The sequence below is a fragment of the Bombus flavifrons genome, chromosome 16, assembly GCF_040668555.2.
Source record: "Bombus flavifrons isolate JBK064 chromosome 16, iyBomFlav1_principal, whole genome shotgun sequence".
Taxonomy (NCBI): domain Eukaryota; kingdom Metazoa; phylum Arthropoda; class Insecta; order Hymenoptera; family Apidae; genus Bombus; species Bombus flavifrons.
Window position 1 is genome coordinate 8076531 of NC_138457.1, and position 18928 is coordinate 8095458.

General features: G+C 33.5%; 3 protein-coding genes across 10 annotated transcripts in view; 1 reads left to right on the top strand and 2 right to left on the bottom strand.

The window, feature by feature from the left end:
• The first annotated feature begins 201 nt into the window (after positions 1-201).
• On the top strand, positions 202-6216 carry LOC138188060 (transmembrane protein 184C). 3 transcript variants are annotated; one of them, XM_069129476.1, is made up of 7 exons: positions 202-311; positions 976-1285; positions 2463-2499; positions 2588-2865; positions 3097-3303; positions 3394-3609; positions 3890-6216. In XM_069129476.1, the coding sequence occupies exons 2-7, from the start codon at positions 1038-1040 to the stop codon at positions 4176-4178; spliced, it is 1275 nt and encodes a 424-aa protein (XP_068985577.1). In that variant the 5' UTR covers positions 202-311; positions 976-1037; the 3' UTR covers positions 4179-6216. The 3 variants fall into 3 exon arrangements, with proteins under 3 accessions (XP_068985577.1, XP_068985575.1, XP_068985576.1); XM_069129474.1 differs by lacking the exon at positions 202-311 and adding an exon at positions 579-720; XM_069129475.1 differs by lacking the exon at positions 202-311 and adding an exon at positions 724-858.
• Positions 5920-12564, bottom strand: Opa1 (Opa1 mitochondrial dynamin like GTPase). Of its 5 annotated transcripts, none has more exons than XM_069129460.1 (18): positions 12250-12564; positions 11724-11967; positions 11509-11644; positions 11287-11418; positions 10808-10852; positions 9885-9971; positions 9645-9802; positions 9412-9575; positions 9061-9325; positions 8791-8982; positions 8545-8729; positions 8179-8340; positions 7906-8093; positions 7613-7827; positions 7285-7542; positions 7007-7207; positions 6741-6945; positions 5920-6538 (listed from the first exon to the last, which is right to left on the bottom strand). In XM_069129460.1, exons 1-18 carry the CDS (start codon positions 12276-12278, stop codon positions 6474-6476), a joined length of 2931 nt encoding a protein of 976 aa, XP_068985561.1. In that variant the 5' UTR covers positions 12279-12564; the 3' UTR covers positions 5920-6473. The 5 variants fall into 5 exon arrangements, with proteins under 5 accessions (XP_068985561.1, XP_068985562.1, XP_068985565.1 ...); XM_069129461.1 differs by having other exon boundaries at positions 11308-11418; positions 12250-12562; XM_069129464.1 differs by lacking the exon at positions 11287-11418 and having other exon boundaries at positions 12250-12561.
• Positions 12565-13170: 606 nt separating this feature from the next.
• Positions 13171-18928, bottom strand: part of LOC138188056 (golgin subfamily B member 1) — an 81176-nt gene continuing 75418 nt past the window's right edge. For both annotated transcript variants that reach the window (XM_069129459.1, XM_069129458.1), the window contains one exon: positions 13171-18362. In XM_069129459.1, the coding sequence (XP_068985560.1) occupies positions 15440-18362 (2923 nt within the window). In that variant the 3' untranslated portion in view covers positions 13171-15439. The remainder of the gene's footprint in view (positions 18363-18928) is intronic.

Below are 18928 nucleotides of genomic sequence, written 5' to 3' on the forward strand. Positions count from 1 at the left end.
CCTACGCTGCCTACGCGAATCTCTGTCAATACCAACTTAACCGATGAAAAAATACTAGGCTGAATCATCATTACAATCCATCTTCATCCATTTATGATCTTCATTCTCACCTTCATCGCTATTGATTTCGCCTTTCTTCTCTTCTATACTACAACTATAAAATGAATTTTCCAGATGGACTTTGCCTAACCTCATAACTAACATGAATTCGATTGAATTACTCCGAAACCTAAATTTCACCTGCCGAGTTATAAATTCTCCACTTCCGGGGACAGGATTCAACCTGGTTCAACCTAGTTCAATGCTGTTAAGTAAGCAAAACAAAAAAATGTCGAAATAACGTTCACAATTTTTCCATCACAGTCAAAAGTAAAAGTGTGTCGCTATAAATGTAACCTCGTTTAAGGACATTCTTAACTGAACTACGATTGCTCAAATTGTTGAAATGGTGAAGATCTCGTGGGTCCCTCGGAGGAACCTTCGTTCTCATGGCGGCCATCCAGGCCAAATTTACGAGGTGCAAATCTTTTAACAATTTCATTGATCGAGAATTAGTGCACCTGACAGGCTCAAATCGATGTAAACGAACTGAAATTTATTTTCACACGGTTTCTACATCGCGTAACACACAGCGAGGGAGCTCGGAGGCGGTTTCCCTCTCTCGCACTGTTACCATCAGCTGACTCGTCGGTTCATCGTTGATTCATCGAGTCTGACAAGGTTGTTATGACTTTATTAACAACTACGCCATTTACCATGTTTACACAATTATAAGTCGAGACAATAATTGTGTAGGCCGCAAAAATCTTCGATTTCCTCTGTATTTTCGATGGAAACGTCGGGTATCGTGGAGCTTAAGTACGTTAATTTGTCCACCGTGTCGAAGATCATTAATTTATCATAACCTGATCCACGTGATACGAACTAATAATAGAATAGTGAAATTATAATGATTGTTGTTTGTGGTTTTTGCAGAGATTGCCAGGTAAACTGATTGGAAAAAATATGTGATATACCCGTGAAATTTCTGAAAAGTGATGGCTTCTATTTGTCGTCGCTGGAGGCTGTGGATTTTACCAGTTTTAACTTGTCTCTATGCACTTCTGATCATTATTTTGGTTCCAATTCTCTTGGCCAATTCAATTAAGAATGGCTTCGAAAATCAGGATCAAGGAGCACTGGTGGGTGGTGCCTTTGTGCTACTTGCCTTGCCCATTGCTTTTTACGAAATTGTCCAACACATGATATATTATACACAACCTAGACTGCAAAAATACATTATAAGGTATGTTGATGAATTCTACGATTGATGTTGTCTTGAGGTTGTTTGCTGACATTTAGAAATTGTATATTGATTTGTTGCTTAAATGTCTTCCTTTCAATGTGGTTGGATTTCTGAATTGATTATTTATTGCTTGTAAAATTAGTTAGGAATTTATAGCTTCTTATGAAATTTTATTACATCATAACTTTCTATTAGTTAGATATCAGTGTAGATAATTATTATGCACTATATATTTTAGATTAATTGGTAAATTGTGGGAAATGTAAGTAACATCTTTAAGGATATACTTTTTTATTGCATAGGGATGTATTGATTGACAATTACTTAATCTGCTTTCAATCGAAAAATATATCATTGCTGGATTATGTAATACATAATTGTATGTATATATATGGTATTTTTCCTATTTCCTAAATATCAAATAAAAAGTTAACATTCAGGATTAGAAAAGGGACAATTTTTTTTTTAATATTATATTTGTATATTTTATTAAATTTTTTATATTCATTACATGAATATCATAATTGGCAACAATTATTAATGGTAATAATTTATTTAAAGAAAATGTCTTTTTTCCATCTTTCAAGTCAAAGAACTCGTATTGATTGACATTTAATATAGTAAATGTCGAGAGTCATTGATATAGGTAGAGGCTTTGAATAAATAAACCCACTTTTTATAAAACCTGCAAATTCTAAATTTTAAAGATATTATTAAAATGGTTATTGGATATTATCATGTTCATACTATTAAAATAACATAAATATTTAAAAATATTGCAAATATCAAATTTTATTTAATTTTGTTTGTTTAATGTGTATATAAAATTCCTGTCACAAGAAAGATTATAGCTATATATACACTGTTATGATACAGAAACAGTTGAATCCATTTGGAAGAAAATGATATGATTGTAGGAAATCAAAGTTCACTTTCTTGTCAAGCTTGAGAAGTTTATTGTAATCACAGGGAGATACTTCCATCATAATATTCTCTTGGTCAAAAACCTTTGTAATAGAAATCTATTAATGTTAAATATTTAATACAGCACTAACAATTGAAATTTTTTATGACTTAATTAGAGCTAGCTTTCTGGAAATTAAAAAATTGTTTATGCTTTTGTTTGTATATTTGTATATTATTACAAAATAATATGAAATTTTATATCCTGTTTCAGGATATTATGGATGGTACCAATTTATGCTGTGAATGCTGTAGGTATAAATTTCTATCTTTTACATAAAATACATATATCAACATACTTCTCTATTTTAAGTACAAATTCTTTTTGAATTCCTGTAGTGGCTTGGTCTGGTTTATCCAGAAGGCAGCATATATGTTGACAGTTTGAGGGAGTGTTATGAGGCATATGTAATATACAATTTTATGATGTATTTATTGGCCTATTTGGATGCTGATCGTCAGCTAGAACACAGACTTGAAATTTCCCCTCAAGTACATCACATGTTCCCCCTGTGTTGTTTACCTGATTGGGAAATGGGCAGAGAATTTGTACATATGTGCAAACATGGAATATTACAATATACTGCAGTTAGGCCTATAACAACTTTGATATCTTTGTACGTATATAATGAATATTCGTATTTACATCATAGAGAGTAAAAAAGAAATATTTCTATAAAAAAAGTTCACTGATACACTCTAGTAATTTCTCATATTCAACTTAAAATATCAAGCACTATTGATAGCATGAATTTCAAATATATGTAGATTACATATTGTATTATATACATATTATTCTGTCACATGATTGTTCATAATCAATTATTTATTTATATTTATTTGTTTAGTATCTGTGAACTAAATGGAGTGTATGGAGAAGGTGAATTCAGAACAGACGTAGCTTTTCCATATATGATTGCTTTAAATAATTTATCACAATTTGTTGCCATGTATTGTTTGGTGCTTTTTTATCGCGCCAATGCGGAGGCTTTGAAACCAATGAAACCAATTGGGAAATTTTTGTGTATCAAAGCGGTCGTATTCTTCTCCTTCTTGTAAGTTTGCACACATTGTAAAATCGTATTTTCATTTGAATATATTTAAATGTTGTATCACGAAATCTCACTTTTTTCTTTATTTTCCAGTCAAGGCGTGATAGTTGCATTGCTAGTGTATTTTGATGTGATATCGAGTATTTTTAAAACGAATAACATGGAATATATCAGAAATATATCATCTAAGCTGCAGGACTTTTTAATCTGTATTGAAATGTTTATGGCTGCAGTGGCTCACCATTACAGTTTTACATACAAACCTTTTGTAAATCTAGCACAGGGTCAAGCATGGTGGGATGCATTCAGGTAATTAAATTTTGGTTGAAAAACATCTTAGATTATTGTGGATGTCCATAGTCATCATCATAGTCATTGAACATTTGTGCAATACATTATGATGACTCTCATAGCACTAAGCATTCATTTATAGTACATAGCAGTAGATATTGGATTAACCCAGTTCCTCAATACCTCATACGCAAAAAAGAGGTCTAGACCCTATAAAATAGCCTATAAAAGTTGTAGTGTCATATGTACTTTTCAAATAGTCATTGTAAAGGGTTAAAAATATACTTGATGTTTCTAGAGCAATGTGGGACGTCTCAGATGTCCACAACGACATCAAAGAACACCTTGGGGTAGTAGGATCTTCATTAAGCCGTAGGATACGTGGTCGAAGCGCTTATCAACAGGCCTGGGGGAGTGCGACAGAACGCACGTCCCTTCTTCCAGAAGCTTCAGTGACCACGGCCAGAAGTGCGCCAGCATGTTCCTTTTCTAGTTATAATACAGCGGAGATGGAACAGAATGGTGCGGATGGTCCCGTTGAACTAATTCCAGACGTGCAGGATACTAGTAACGCGGTGAAGACGTAATCATGTAATGTTCTCTTATCACAGAGAGAGAGGAACGTTTAATCAAGGGGTACACTTCGTCTCGTATATAGCACACTTTAATTAAGATTGCTCCATATCGCTAGTATAACCTTTAAGCAGAGCGAGAAAAGTTTGAAAAAATATCTAGTTTTACAAAACGTCCGTTCTCCCCCGTGTATTGTACAAATTTCTCATCCTGAATCGTTGAACGACACACTCATTATTCTCGGGAGAGACGACACGACATGAGAATACCATATTACAATAAGGGATTTGATACACGTGGCCATGTTTGCAACACGAGACAGAAATGTCGTTTTACCTCGTCCAATTTAAGAAAACGCTTTTTTCCTCCTTGATTTGCGGCCAATTACGCGATGCCTCGTGTTACCAATGATGTATTACCAAATAATTGTACATATATATATACATACGTACATACATACATACAATAATGTTTATACTTAGAACAATATATCGGTACAGTCCTATTTATAAACGTGTCACACTGTTTATTGCTGGTTTATCGACCCCAATAAGTGTACCACGGAGTTAGGCATTATTCGGAGAAGACTTTTATCATCGCGAAAAGTAAATTTCCATGTTGTTCGTCTTGTATTTATTAAACAATTGCTCGTCTGCTTATTGAGTATATAGAATTCTGCCCAACTCTGAATGCCGAGTGTACCGTAAATAACGAGGAGAGAAACATTCCTGCCAAATGTACATGATTGTTTAATTTTGTATTGACTACGTCGGTTAGAAAATACAAAATAGAAGCTCACATGATTTACATGATGATAAAGCAAAATACTCAAGTACATATGATATATTAATGCATCGATGGTCGCCAGAGAAAAAGAGATAAATATTATAATGGCGATATTCACTAAAACCGTGCCGTTAATGCGTTTGCATAGTCATATCAATATATTTCTCTTGCGTAAGTGGTGTTAATTGTCATAGAAGAGACGATTGATGAATATTTTAATTTCAAACAAGCAAACAATTTTCCTAGCCTTAAAAGAGTTTTATAAATGCTCATAAGACGTACTATGGATTCTCGTAAGAATATTTGCATAAAAAACGTACGAACTTGAATACTTTATCAGACGTTCGGACCAAAGAATAGGGTATATTTTATCTCGAAGTTAATATTGTCCAGAATTAAAAAAAAAAAAAAGAATTTAGAAGCAAAGTAGTTTTCCGGTTGACCTAGCAATTTACATCGTCAATTAAAGATCTTGAAAGAAAATAATATTTTTAATATGTTTCTACCATGTTACTTGTAACTTTGTGATATATCTGGAACCACCGTTAATCTCTATTATTATCAATTAACGAAGAATAGAAATAAATTTCGACGAGATACGTTGTACTCTTTTACCACGAGAAGAAACTAGGCATAAAACGTGTATTTTAATAATTCTTCAAACTACTTTGTACTTTGTATGAAGGCACATTTCAATTCCACAAGTACTTAACAATCCTATTGAGTGTTCAATAGTATATCTTATGGAACAAAAAAAACATACTGAAAATGGTTACTATCTTAAAAAAATTCGATAAGTATGATAAAAATGTCTTTTATGTTTTTTACCATTAAATTTTCTCAACTTTTAGTGTTTATTTCTTATTTTAGTTTAAGCGAAACATATCTTAAAAAATTAAAAAATTATAATATATTGTCACTACACATGCACTTCTATGATTGAAAAGAAATGTTTATAGACACGAAGAATTCAGTTTCTATTTCTTTATTCCGCTTTTCCTACCCATACAAAACGTATATTCGTTTCTATTCGTTCTGTATGCACAGATGAGACGTATATACAAAATGTTATGAGAATTATTTTTTCTAGTTACATTAAGAATATCTACATTTCATGTATTCAATTATTCTGAAGCGTTATTTCCGAAATTTTTCTCGAGTTATTCGCTTTGGTATTAATCGATACTAACTATTGACAATATTTCGCATTTGTATCCGAACAATATTTTCTATTAACAAAATTTGTTAAATGTAAAATAAAAATGTCGTAAAAATATCATAGTCGCGTAAAATCGGTCACAATTTTAATGCTAACAGTCTGAAGGGTAATTTTACATATCAAATCTTACTAGTTAAATGAATAGTTTCCACTTATCATAAGACTTGATTAGTAATATATCTGTATTATCGTTCGATTAGCGAAGAAAATAAATTAGTATATACCTAACAACAAGCCACCAGGGCTTATCATCACTTATCACATACCATAGGTTTCAGGCTTCTAAACTCTCAGTCTATGTTATTCATTTCTCTTTGTTTAATGCTTGAATAAATTCCTCGAGTTTCTCTTGAATTTGCCTAACACGTTCTGAAACGAGATAAAAGTACAAAAACATAGAAATCATAGTCAAATTGATGTATATGTTTAAGGTAGACTATTTTCTGAAATTATCTATTGAAATGTATATCACGACATATTTTTTTAATAGAAACATAATGAATAAATTTTGTACTTATTCAAAGAAATTTACTTAAATTTGCTTAGGATGCATGCTAATAAAAGAACATACTTAATTCTTCGGCTAAAGTGACCCGTCTACCAGTCAGCAGTTTCTGTTTCATTTCATTATCTTGACTGTAATCTTCTAATACTTCTTTTATTTCTTTATCTAACCTACGAGCTTCTCGATTCATAATTTGTTGTCGAAGTGCATTGGCAGTAACCTTCAGCATTTGCTGAATCCTCCAGAACAAAACAACATCATTGCACTCCATCTATGAGAAATATTAAAGATTTAAATGCAATTTCAATTTTTTTATTACTATATACACTTACTTCATTTTCATGTCCAGTGTGATAGAGATAATATCCTTTCTTGCAATCGTACGCCCTAGCTAAGCTTTGTTGCAAGAAGAATCTCCTATATACTGGATGCCACGTTTCTCGAATGAATTCATTGTCGATTTCCAAACCATTTCGCTGCACGTTCTTTCTAATTGTCGTAAGCTCATCCTGAGTAAGTGTAGGAGTATGTTTCTGTGAACAAAAAGAAGATAAAAATAATTCTTTTAGATTATTATTATTTAGATTACAAAGTGATTATGTCTTCTTACTTTGTCCGCATAAAGAATTTTATCTAATTCGTTCTTCACTGCTGAACGTTTCTGTTGGTCATCACTCTGACTCTGCCAATACAACCATCGTTCCTTGCGACCTGGACCCAGCATGTCTCTTAAAATTTGTTCCGTAGCTTGCAATTTCTCTTTAACTGAGGTTTCTAGAAAACGAACTGCCTGATCCCAATCACGTTTATCATTCACACTTCTATCCTCTAAAGTGTTCAGTTGAATAACTCGCAGCATTTCAGACGCCTAAAGAGAATTTTTCATTACGTATCATTTCAAATAAAAAGGATTAGAAAATAAAAGTTAAAAAATTTACTTTTTCTTCCCAGTAATGTCGCATCATAGCTTCGTTAACTACTGCATTTTTTAGATTGTCAAATATATCATCGTGATCCGGACTATGTTTTGCCTGATTCATGAAATGTTGAAATTCCTGTTGCAAGCATTCCCAACCACTTTCGACGCTTCGAGATGGTAACTGCTGTTCAGCCCACTGACGAAGTTTTATGTCGACAGTGGTATTAAATGTGCCTGTATTCGGAAACAAAGAAAAAAGATTAGATTAATTGCTCATAAAAGAGAATTCTATAATGGTGTTGTGAAATATACTTGGACTTCCGCTTTGAGCCGCGGGTAAATAAATGTTCTCGAACACGTGCATGCTAACTTTGTCCCAGATTCTAACCATCAACACCTCTTCCCAGTGTCTAGGTGAAACTTGAGACAGATTTATAATTTCGTCCAGAATCTCCCCTCTTGCTCTCTCGAAAAGTTCATCTCTATCTAATTCCCTTAATCTATAAAAATATATCATTTCTTTCAATGCTAAGTAATTTAATTTTAATATAAATGGTAAACTCGATGAAATATGAAAGTTTATACCTTGGGAAATTATTTTTCCATTCTGTTTCAAGATTAAATCTAGTGGCCTTGAATGCATCTGCTTGTTGTTCTACAGTCTCACGAACCATCTTCCAAAAACATTCCGCAACCGCGAGACTCAAATTTCTTGTTGTAACTTGACCTGACATTACTAAGCCATCCCTAGTAAAAACCATGAAATATATATATATATATATATATATAGCCTTGAAAGTTACTCACGAAATAACTTCAACCAATCAATTTCTGTTGTTGCAATATAATGCAGTAATACAGCATTTGATACAGTAGACCACAGAAATAATTATTGCCTAGTGTAGTAATATTATCATAATTATTCGTCAATGAATCCAATATAATACGTACTTAAAGAGCTTCGAATTTCTAAAGAATTTTTCTTCATAATCTTTGATCGTTTGTATGCTATCATCCTGTCTACCTCTACCAGTGACAACAGCAAAGTAGCCCAATGCTTTCATGGGGAATAGTTTGCCAGACAGTATTTTACGAACACGTTCTGGATTGGCCAAGTTCTCTTCTGCTAAATCTACCTACCGATGTCAAAATATTAATAATTATACTGACTTATAAGTCTCGTAAGCAATATTATACCTTAGTTAAAACAAAAATGGTTCGTTTGCCGGAAGGGTCCATTTGAGAAACGAGATCCGTCACATTGCTCCTTTCTGCATCCACGGAACCATCTTGGATACATAGAATGATCGCATTAGGGTTACTCATATATTGTTGAGTCATTTGTCGAATAGCATCTCGCGTGTCTTCCGCCATGTCAACTGTAACTGTCTGTTGTAACAATTTCACAAATTTTACGCTTCTTAGAAAATAGTGTGGCAATTATTTTTGATACAAATTATCACTTACGCTGATTATACCAGGTAAATCGACGAGAACCATACGCTGAAGGCCTGGACCTTTCACAGTCATTGAAATCACATCTGGACTAACTGTCTTGCCATTTTTAACACTGTTTTTCATACGTAATTCTACTTCGCGTCTTAGCTCAGCTAATTCTGACTCTTTCGTCAAATCGAATTCTCTTGAACTATCTTTGAATTGAGCTATATGATAAGGACCTTCACTTAAAGTAACTTTCACTGGAGCTCTTGTCATCATTTCGCCACCACCTCTAAATCAAAAAATAAAAATTGCAGAGTTAAGGAAAGGGATAAGTTTTAGTGAATAATTTAAATTTTTTTATATAACTTTTATTACCTAGGAAATATTCTTGCTTGAGCGATCATTTCTAATACAGATGTTTTGCCAGAACTTTGATCACCAACTACTACCACTCTTGGTAAATGATCAGCAGTAGAATAAGTGCTATCATAATCATTAAGTTCATCTAAAACGTCGCTGTACATGTCGATCAGAGATTTCTGGAAGAAATTATTTAATATTGACATACAATTCTAGACATCAAAATTCTATAGCTGCGATATAATTACTTTTATTTTTTTGTTACTCATTTTTTGACTTCCACGTAGTAGCATCTGCTTTCGAAGCTCTTTGTTCTCTCTCTCTAATCGTTCAAGTTCACGTTGATACCTTAATTGTATTTGCATTACTTCTTCTTGCATAGCGTTCAATCGCTCTTGCGACTTTTCTGTGGACGAAATGGCGAATATGTAATTATAGGCTTCAAGAATAATGGAGAAATGAATTTTAATACACTAACATGTACATACGAGCTTTCTTACGTTCCTCTTCAATATTGTCGTTAGCTAATGGCCGAGCAAATGCGACAGTATTGTTCACCACCTGCTGCTTCGCTTCTGTATAAAAAAATGTTTAAGTATTAATGTATTAAGTCTGTTTATGATAAAGCAACAGTAGCACTCTGCTCGTATGAAAATTAGTTATTAAAAATTAAGAATTGTGACAAAGTGATTCCAAATGAAATATGAAATATGTATTAAATAAAACCAATAAGTCATTGATTAATAGTATTTTCTGTTTAATGTATGAATTATTAATGGAAAAATAATTCTAATTCTAATTCAACAACACAAGCAAAAAACAGAAATTGAAAACAAAAAAAAAAGGTCTGTCCCATTCAGTATTTACCACTATATTTTTATTCATTTCAGGAAAGATCTACATTTTAGCTTAATGCATCAGGATTGTTACAATAGAGCTCCATTTGTTTAAAGGAAATTTTATAATATAATATTAAAATTTGCGACGGTTTAAATAAAAATAATGAAATCTTAAGATATTGGTGTTTAAGCAAAAGAGTGAATAAATGTATGATATATAATAAATGTATAAAATGTATGAAATGAGATGTATATAGAAAAAAGTTTGTAAAGTCATATTCTAATATATAATACTGTAGTACTATATTACTTGTATTACTATTGCATTAAATGTTATGTTACTTATATAAGTATTATATTGCTTTTAAGCTTCTGTGTACGTTTCAAAGTTTAACAAATGTTAATTAAGGTAAGTATGTAAAAAACACTAAATTGTTATTTGCCTATATTTTTTAATGAATGAAGTTCTACTGTATGTTAGAATTGCCTGAAAATAACTGATAAAAAAAAGAAAAAAAAAATGCTGAATGGACAGACAATAAGATATTGATAATCCTGAACATTTTACACACCTGAATAAAGTTGGGATACTATTGTTGAGATTGCGTCAAATATACCTGAACAGAACAGACCATAATGATATATTTCTAACTGGATATATACACATAATGGACATGATTTTGACAAGCAATGGTGGAAAATGAAAATATGAGGAGATAAATTGTATTAAATTTAATTCATTTACAAAGTCATAACTAAAATATGATTTTATATATTATTTGCATGCTTTTGAATAACGAGTTGGAGTATTTTTAATTGTCATTCATATTTCTGGGAAACCTCAGCAATTTCATTTAAATTAATGGGAAGTGGTATAGCAGTGGAAAAACAAATATTAGCTATTCTATTAAAATAGGTAATTATTCCTGAAAATTAGTAGAATAAGAAAACGTCAGGCAAATTAAAAAATTAATGGGTGATGGGAAAAAGCTTCTGGCTCCAAAAATTTAGGCATTTTGCAAGGACGAACAAGGACCTGCACTTAACTCACGATTAGAGGAAATATCCACACCTGGTTGGATTTGATCAACTTCAGCTGCCTTGATAGCATCATCCAGTCTCTGATTGAACCACTCTTTGTATTCTTTATATTTAGCTTCGCCAAGCTGCTTTATACGTGGATCTGTTTATGTTTGTCCATTTTTTATGCCTCTAATTTCTTTTGCCTCACGTTTTCATATATTTAAATATTTTTCTACAATTTGATACTTACCAATTTCAATCTTATCTGTGAAAATATTTTTAACCATCATAACTGATTCACGTAAATCTTTCCACTTTTCTTCATTAGGAAATACATCATTCAACCAACTCATATCTGGTACAATTTCTTTCCATTGTTCGTATTTCTTTAACAGAAAATATTTTTATGGATATAGATCATGCATGAAATTATTGAAGTATTTTTATGTTAATGTTGTTAAGTACCTTCTGTAAAGTCATTCCACTACCAACTGCACCACCCAATAAAAGATATCGAACTTTTAATGCTCCTCTTAATACTCTTCCAATAAAAACTGCATATGTCCGGTTAGGGTTTCCAAAGTAGCGTATATGTGGTGATGCTAGTAATGGCTGATAAACCTTGTTCATCTTGCCAGATATTAAATGTCTTGCACTAAATAGAGGTAAAGGATATCGTGATGTCTTTGAAATTAGCACAATCCTATCTCTGCAAAAAGAAACATTTAATGTTCTAGTTAAAAACATACAACTAGTACATTTTCATTATCTCTATCTCAAACAATACAGGAGTAAAGAAATATTAAGCCAAGAATTAGGAGAAAACGCCTCATTAAACAATAAGATTAAGAAATGAAAAGAAATTCTGACAGATGTATAAAATTGACTAGTTCTTGAACTATAACCTAAAAGTTATAATACTTGGAGCTTAAATAACGTATGTTGTATAATGTTTATGAAATGAAGTCTTTTTTGTGTTTAATGTTCTTACCCTATTTTACCACAAAGAATTTGTTTCATTTTGCAAGATATCCTTTGAACAGTGAGCTAGGAAAAACAATTACTAAAATATACTTTTTGGGGATATATATACGTCATATATCAAATTAATGGTGTAAAAATTCTTCTAAAATTCAGTGAAACAAGACGGTACTGTTAATAATTCATGCTTTAGTACTTCAACCTATTCTAACGTATGCAGACATTGCAAAGAGGAGACACTGTTTTGGCAAAGCACATGCGTGGAAATATGTGGATCCTTTTCCCTTTACAAATAGCGTGGATTCAGTTCTAAAATTCCACCAATCAAATAATTAGAGCGACAAAAAGTCACAAAGGAGTGAGATTAGGTTTAGGTTAGGTTAGTATTACAATCATAGCAATCTCAAATTAAGTTTATGATAAACATTATCAGAAATCAATTTTGTAATTATTTATTAAATAAATTGTCTCATTTAGTTAGGATGACGATTTGTTATCTATATGCACAGACGTGAATGTATTTGACTTCAGCCCGCGTTTTTCACAGATATAAATTTAGAATTCAAAATCGACCAATCGAATAAAACTTCCAGAGCTTTTTACACATGTTATAAAATTTTTAATTTTTATGCTTCGAGTTTTTCGTTATTTTACGAAAAACAAATTTAAATCGAAATTTTTTGCGATACATTTTTTAAAGGAGTAATTAATTTACACACTGAGTACTCTGTTAGCATTGAAGATATATTGATAAAAAAATTCTACTAATTTTTCATTTATCATCTTTTTTCGATTTCTCGTAAATTTTTAGGTATTCTGTATATGCAAGGTACAATGGACACATTATATTTTCTGCTCCCATAAAGGAAACGTTACTTTTATATAATAACAGAGGTTCTTCGCTTTTCCACAATATGCAGTAACGCAGAAATGATTCTTTAATAATTTTATTTTTCCTTTGCAATCCTTATATTACAAAACATACTTTTCCAGACACATTGAAAATATGCTCTATTTACAATTGGATTGTTGTCTAGTTTTGTTTTGTGCTAGCCATCATGTCGCTGTTGTTTCTCCGGTTGTTCGTCTTTATAGGAATAATAATAATATATCTATTCGCATAGGCTCTCGTATAATAATATGATTATGGCAGTACATTTACATTAAAGTCTATGTCATTATTTTTTTCTGCTTTTTGTTTTAATCGTTTCTGTTATACATTCAATTATCTTCTCATATTTTTATATGTTCATATTTATATATATATAATCTTTTGTCCCGAATATATATATATATGTATATATATATATATATATTCATATGAAATTCTACGTACTTAGAATTATGTGCATCAACTAGGCGTATGAAAGGAAAGTTTTTTTTCTACCGTTCCTTTATCATTTATAAGCTTTTACTCTTAAATACGTAGCGATCATCATTCGATCATCGTTGATGCCGCGATATGAGATCTAGAGGGGGGGGGGTAATATTCGAACGCATTCGAATGAGAAAAAAGAACAAAGATTTCACATATTAAACGACTAAACTGCGCTAAAGCTCCTTCGAAAATGGATTTCTATTCGGGCAATTCTGGAAAAACATGCCGGGCGACAAAAAACAGCCGACATTACAGATTTCTTCTTTATCCACCTTCCCTTTTTCGACTACCGCGATATGTACGAATCACAAGAAGCCGGCAAAAGCACGCTACTCGATTGGACCCCAGTTTACATCGTCCTTTTTAATAAATTAAATCAATGTATGACATTTTTCTTCCTTCTAATATTTTTTTTTCGCCTGATTAATCTTAATCTCCCTTTTAATTCGTTTCTCATCACCTAAATATCTGCTACTTTAACTAAAACATTACAAATGTCCCTAGTATTGTCTAAAGGTGCTCTTAATTATTTTTTTCAATTTCTTTTAATGTTCGCTATTTACTCACATTCAGTCTAAATTAGATTATATTTATAATATTTATAAGGGGCGTGGAATTATTATATTCTTAATACGAGCTAGCTTTTTTTATTATTACTATTATTATTATTAGTGTTATTATTATTAGTGTTATTATTATTAGTGTTATTATTATTACTATTATCATTATTATTATTATTAATGCCAAGCTATGTACAGGTTGCCATTTTGCTTTTTTCTTCTTACACAACTTGATTACAACACGTGACCTATTTCCCATTGTTTCAAAAAACTTGACACGCACTCGTCATTTCGATTCACGTTATTATATAACAATATATATGACCGAAAGAAATCGGAATTTCTTCTGGCAGTAGGTCACATTACATCCACCGTACTCGATGGAACAAATAAGCGTCGATTATTGAACGTTTGCAGCACTACGTTCTACAAACTATAAAGAGCGTCAACTATAAGAAAATAAAAGAAAGAGGAAAGAAAAAAAAAGAAACTAAATCTTCGCGTTATCTCGTATACTTGAAAAAGAACAAGGAGGAAATATGAACAATTATAGTTCTGACTCTTCTAGGTTATAAGATATAGTCTCTCCCCTAATTGCTTCAGTTCTAAAACTCTCGCTCAAGATACATTTCTACATTCTTCATAAACCGATTACAAACTGTCTCTTCGTTGTTGTTTTCTCAACAAAAGACAGAAATTCGCTGACTCAGATTTACATTACTATCTAACGTTCCTTTAGCTACCTTAATGAAAACCTATCCTGTCTCATTCACTCGCGAGCCTAAGACTAGTATCAAAAGATCCGATTACACTACTTCTGGTTAGAAAAGTCTTTCTTCTAATCATCTCGACTGTCATTCTGCAATGCGTTATTAAGAAAATCCAGTTCCTCTGAATCCACTTCTAAGTCCTTTAGAAAAACAATGATGTACTCTCTTCAGAGCATTCCTAATCATTTGGGAAAAATAGTGATGAAATGCGTATCAAAAGTTGCCTCTTCGTCTGCCTTTCTCTCTCTCCTCAGTGTACTTCTTCATTTTCACATGTTATAAATGTCACCATACTCGTCAGAAGCTTTTTATAACTGTATATGTGAACCTGATTATAAAACACATGCTGATCACCTAGATTTTGTGAGATATCCAACTACGCTGGCTGACTCTGAAAAAAGGAACTCTGTATTCCTCATGCTGTTTCTAGTCAGTCAAAAACTGTTGCTCTTGTAATTCATCCTAGTTATGAACCTAGTCATGAAACACGTATCAAGAGGTGCTGTTTCTGTGCTTTTTACTCTTCGTCCTGCCAGGCTCAAATTCATCCTCACTCCTCCTTCGTTTCTCCTTTAACTGTTTTTCCATAGCAAGCATGGTAATCATCCTCTTATGCGAGTCACCGACAATCCAACCATGTTGCTCTTGACGATCATCCTCTTCCTCTTCAACTGCGGGAACCACTTCCAGCATCTCTTCTTCATCACTAGAACTGGACCAATAGTACAGTTGATTAGCAGCTGCCCTTTTTCGTCGACCAATGGCTACTCCAACTCCTTCTTCGACTTTATTCCAGGATTTGGTTGTCTTTAATTCCTCATCATCAGAATCTCGCTTACCACTCGAGGATCTACGTTCTTTGTCTTTTGATCCCTTTGAATCTGCTCTATTCTTCCTATCAGTGTTAGAGTTTTTGTTCTTTCTACCTGCTGTGATTTTCTGATCTGATTTTGAGGCCTTTTTTGGCTTTGTTGGAGACTTGGAGTATTTCTTCTGTTTCACAAGAGACTCTTGATTATTTCCAATTTCATGATTGGTTTCCATCAGCGTGGACTTGTTGCAATTATTCTCTAAATCACTCAGTCCTTCATGATTATTCTTGGCAAACATATCTTCTTCTGTCTTGGCCTGCTTTTTTTGTTTCTCCTTAGTTTGATGTTTCTTTTTCTGTGCTGCTTCTTGGGGCATTTTGTTCTCTGTTAACTCAGTGTTCTCTGCTTTCTTTGTACCATTCATGTCTACAGTATTTTTTGCATCTGTAATATTCTGTGCAAGGGACTCCTTCTTCTTTCCAACCTCTCTCAGGATCTCCTCCTCTATGGCTTTTTGTTCTTTGGCTATCATTTGTTCATGCTTCTTCTCTATGTACCTCTCTTTCCTCTTCTCTTTTGACTCCCTCTTTTGTTTCCTTGGCTTATCATGATCTGACTTATCACTCATTTTCCTATCCTTTGGACTTATTTCTTCATCAGAGCTACTGATCTCTGCTAATAACCCTTGTTTTCCGATAGCGCACTTTCTCTGTCTCCTGGTGGGCTGGAAGTCCATTAGTATCCTTTCTTGTTCTTCCTGCATTTTCTTCAACTGTTGCTCCTTCTTTTTCTTCGACTCCTGCACCTTTCTGCTCAGGAACACATGCAGTGGAAGATTCTCGGATTCCTTTTGTGGTTTTTCGTTACTTGACAACTTTTCTGGTAAGGCTAAGAGATCGTTGTCAGGCTCCTCCTCTTGTTCCTCTATAGGAGTAGGAGACTTTGCTGCTGGCAGAGGATCAGAATCCTCGATAGGATTGAATGTTTCATTCTCAGGTTCTGTTGTCATCACTGGATTGATATGCTCCTCGGGCTTAGCAGGCCTGATTGCTTCACCGTACCTTGCACTTAGGGAGTTCTCATTGTCAGCTTGATCTAGAAGGTCCAAAGCTTCCTCTAATGGGATCAGCTCGCGCTCACTTTCCTGCGTGTAATCTGTCTTGGCATCAGTCTTCTCCCCCGGCAAACTCGGACTCTTTACCCTGAACTCTTCTGCGATCTTTGGTGGTTCTACGGGAGCTGAGTCTTCCACGTCTGATTCAACAATAGAACTGTCTTCTCTATATAGGTCATCCATTTCAAAATTTCTCTCATACTGATTTTCAGTTTCGTCGTCACTATTCCTCGGTTCATCCAGATCTTTTCTCTCATCAATAATCAGAGGATGATCGGACATCTCCGATTCAGATTTTTTATTATCACAATCATGTTTGGGAGTGTCGTTCTTTAAATCCTGGCTTCTCCAATCGTCTACGCGGTCTTCGTTATCAGAGGAGTATTTGTTAACTAATTTTTGAATCTGTTCTACGTTTTCCAATTCTGTTGTCTTCTTGCTGCTCTTCTTCACTCTCCTTTGCCTTCTGGATTCGTAGTCCGCGTCTCCATTTTCATACTCACTCTCTGAGGAGGTGTATAACTCTGCGAAAATATTTTGCTTCCCTTTTGAACACGTTCTTTGACTCTTTGAAATACCTACACCAACATCCTCAGTCTTCACAGCAGTTCTATACTCATCGGAGCTGTCATTCTCGTACCAAGCATTCCTAGTCTTCTTTTTAGGATTCTTGTTCCTCTTTTTCAGTTTGGAATGCTTCAAAGATTGCTCCATAGGCCTTTTAGTCTTCGTTGGTTTTCTTTCCACAAACTCATCCATGGGTCCAGTGATTTGTCTCTGTTGATCCTCACTCTGGAAGGATTTCAGAGCGCCTTTCGTCTTTGGGGCAAACTTCTCCAGTTCCTTAAATTTCCTATCAATCATAGATTCGAGTCTGGTGCTTAGGGCATCACCAGTTTTTCCATTCTCTAGAGTATCTCCAATGGCCTTAGACATTAATCCAGCCACGTCCACCTCTTTAGTTTTCAAGCAGCTCACTTCATAGCCTGGCCTACTCCTGTAAGACATCACACTACCCAAGTTAGGCTCTATCTGACTTTCCTCCTCGTCGAACTCATAGACATCTTTAATTCTATCCGACACGAACTCATCTTTTCTTTCAAAGCCATCACGGCGTTTCTTCCTTTCGGCCAAGCCGCCATGCTCATTACGTCGAATCAGAGGGAAGTTCTGGTGCTTCTTCGTTTTTTTAGTCTTTCTTTGTCTGTGAACATTCAGTTCTCTGAGAGCTGCTTCTGTTTTTGACTTTTCTTGTTGTTTTCTTTCATTCATCTCTTTCTTTCTTTCAAAGAGCTCCTTGATGGGGTTCCTGGACTTCTTCTGAAGATCTTTGGACATGGTTATGGGATTTGGTTCCAGAGGTGCATCCTTGTTCAGCGGAGTAGTTTTTGCAGATTGAACAGATTCTTGAGATGTTACGTCCCCAGATGTAGATGTTGGGGCTCTGGCACACGCTAGCTCCGCTAGAACCTTCATCGGCGTGGATCCACTGTACACAAAATGATTTTGAATATTAGGTTAGAAAAAGCGAAATTACACTGATACGTAATTCGGATGATAAGGATTGCGGATGAAATGGTTTTGTAATAAGTATATAAAGTGTAAGCAAATCACGTGCAAAATCAAGTGTATAAATGTAAGTAAATTTGATACCTAACTTAATAAAGGCTATATTACTAATTTAACATGCTATGTTACTTTTTCTATCAATTATCAGCTATAGAAAATAATTTAGAAAATAAATTTGACAAAATTAATTAACAGCAAATCTAAATATTTGTTCAGATTGAACGTCAGTAATTAATATTCTTCTATTAAGCTTCCTTTTGATAATATTTTTATTAAAGGTTCCTATTTGAATATCTTAACTGAGTGTCATACTAGTTCATAAACCCAGTAAACTGACACATGAAAATTTTTATAGGATAAATCCTGTCTCAAAATCCAGTCTCATTTATTACACGCAAGAATCGAGCCATATATCAACATGACTATTATATGGCAATAGATTTACAGCCACCTGGAACATATTTATCCTTGCACGTTTCCTGTTCC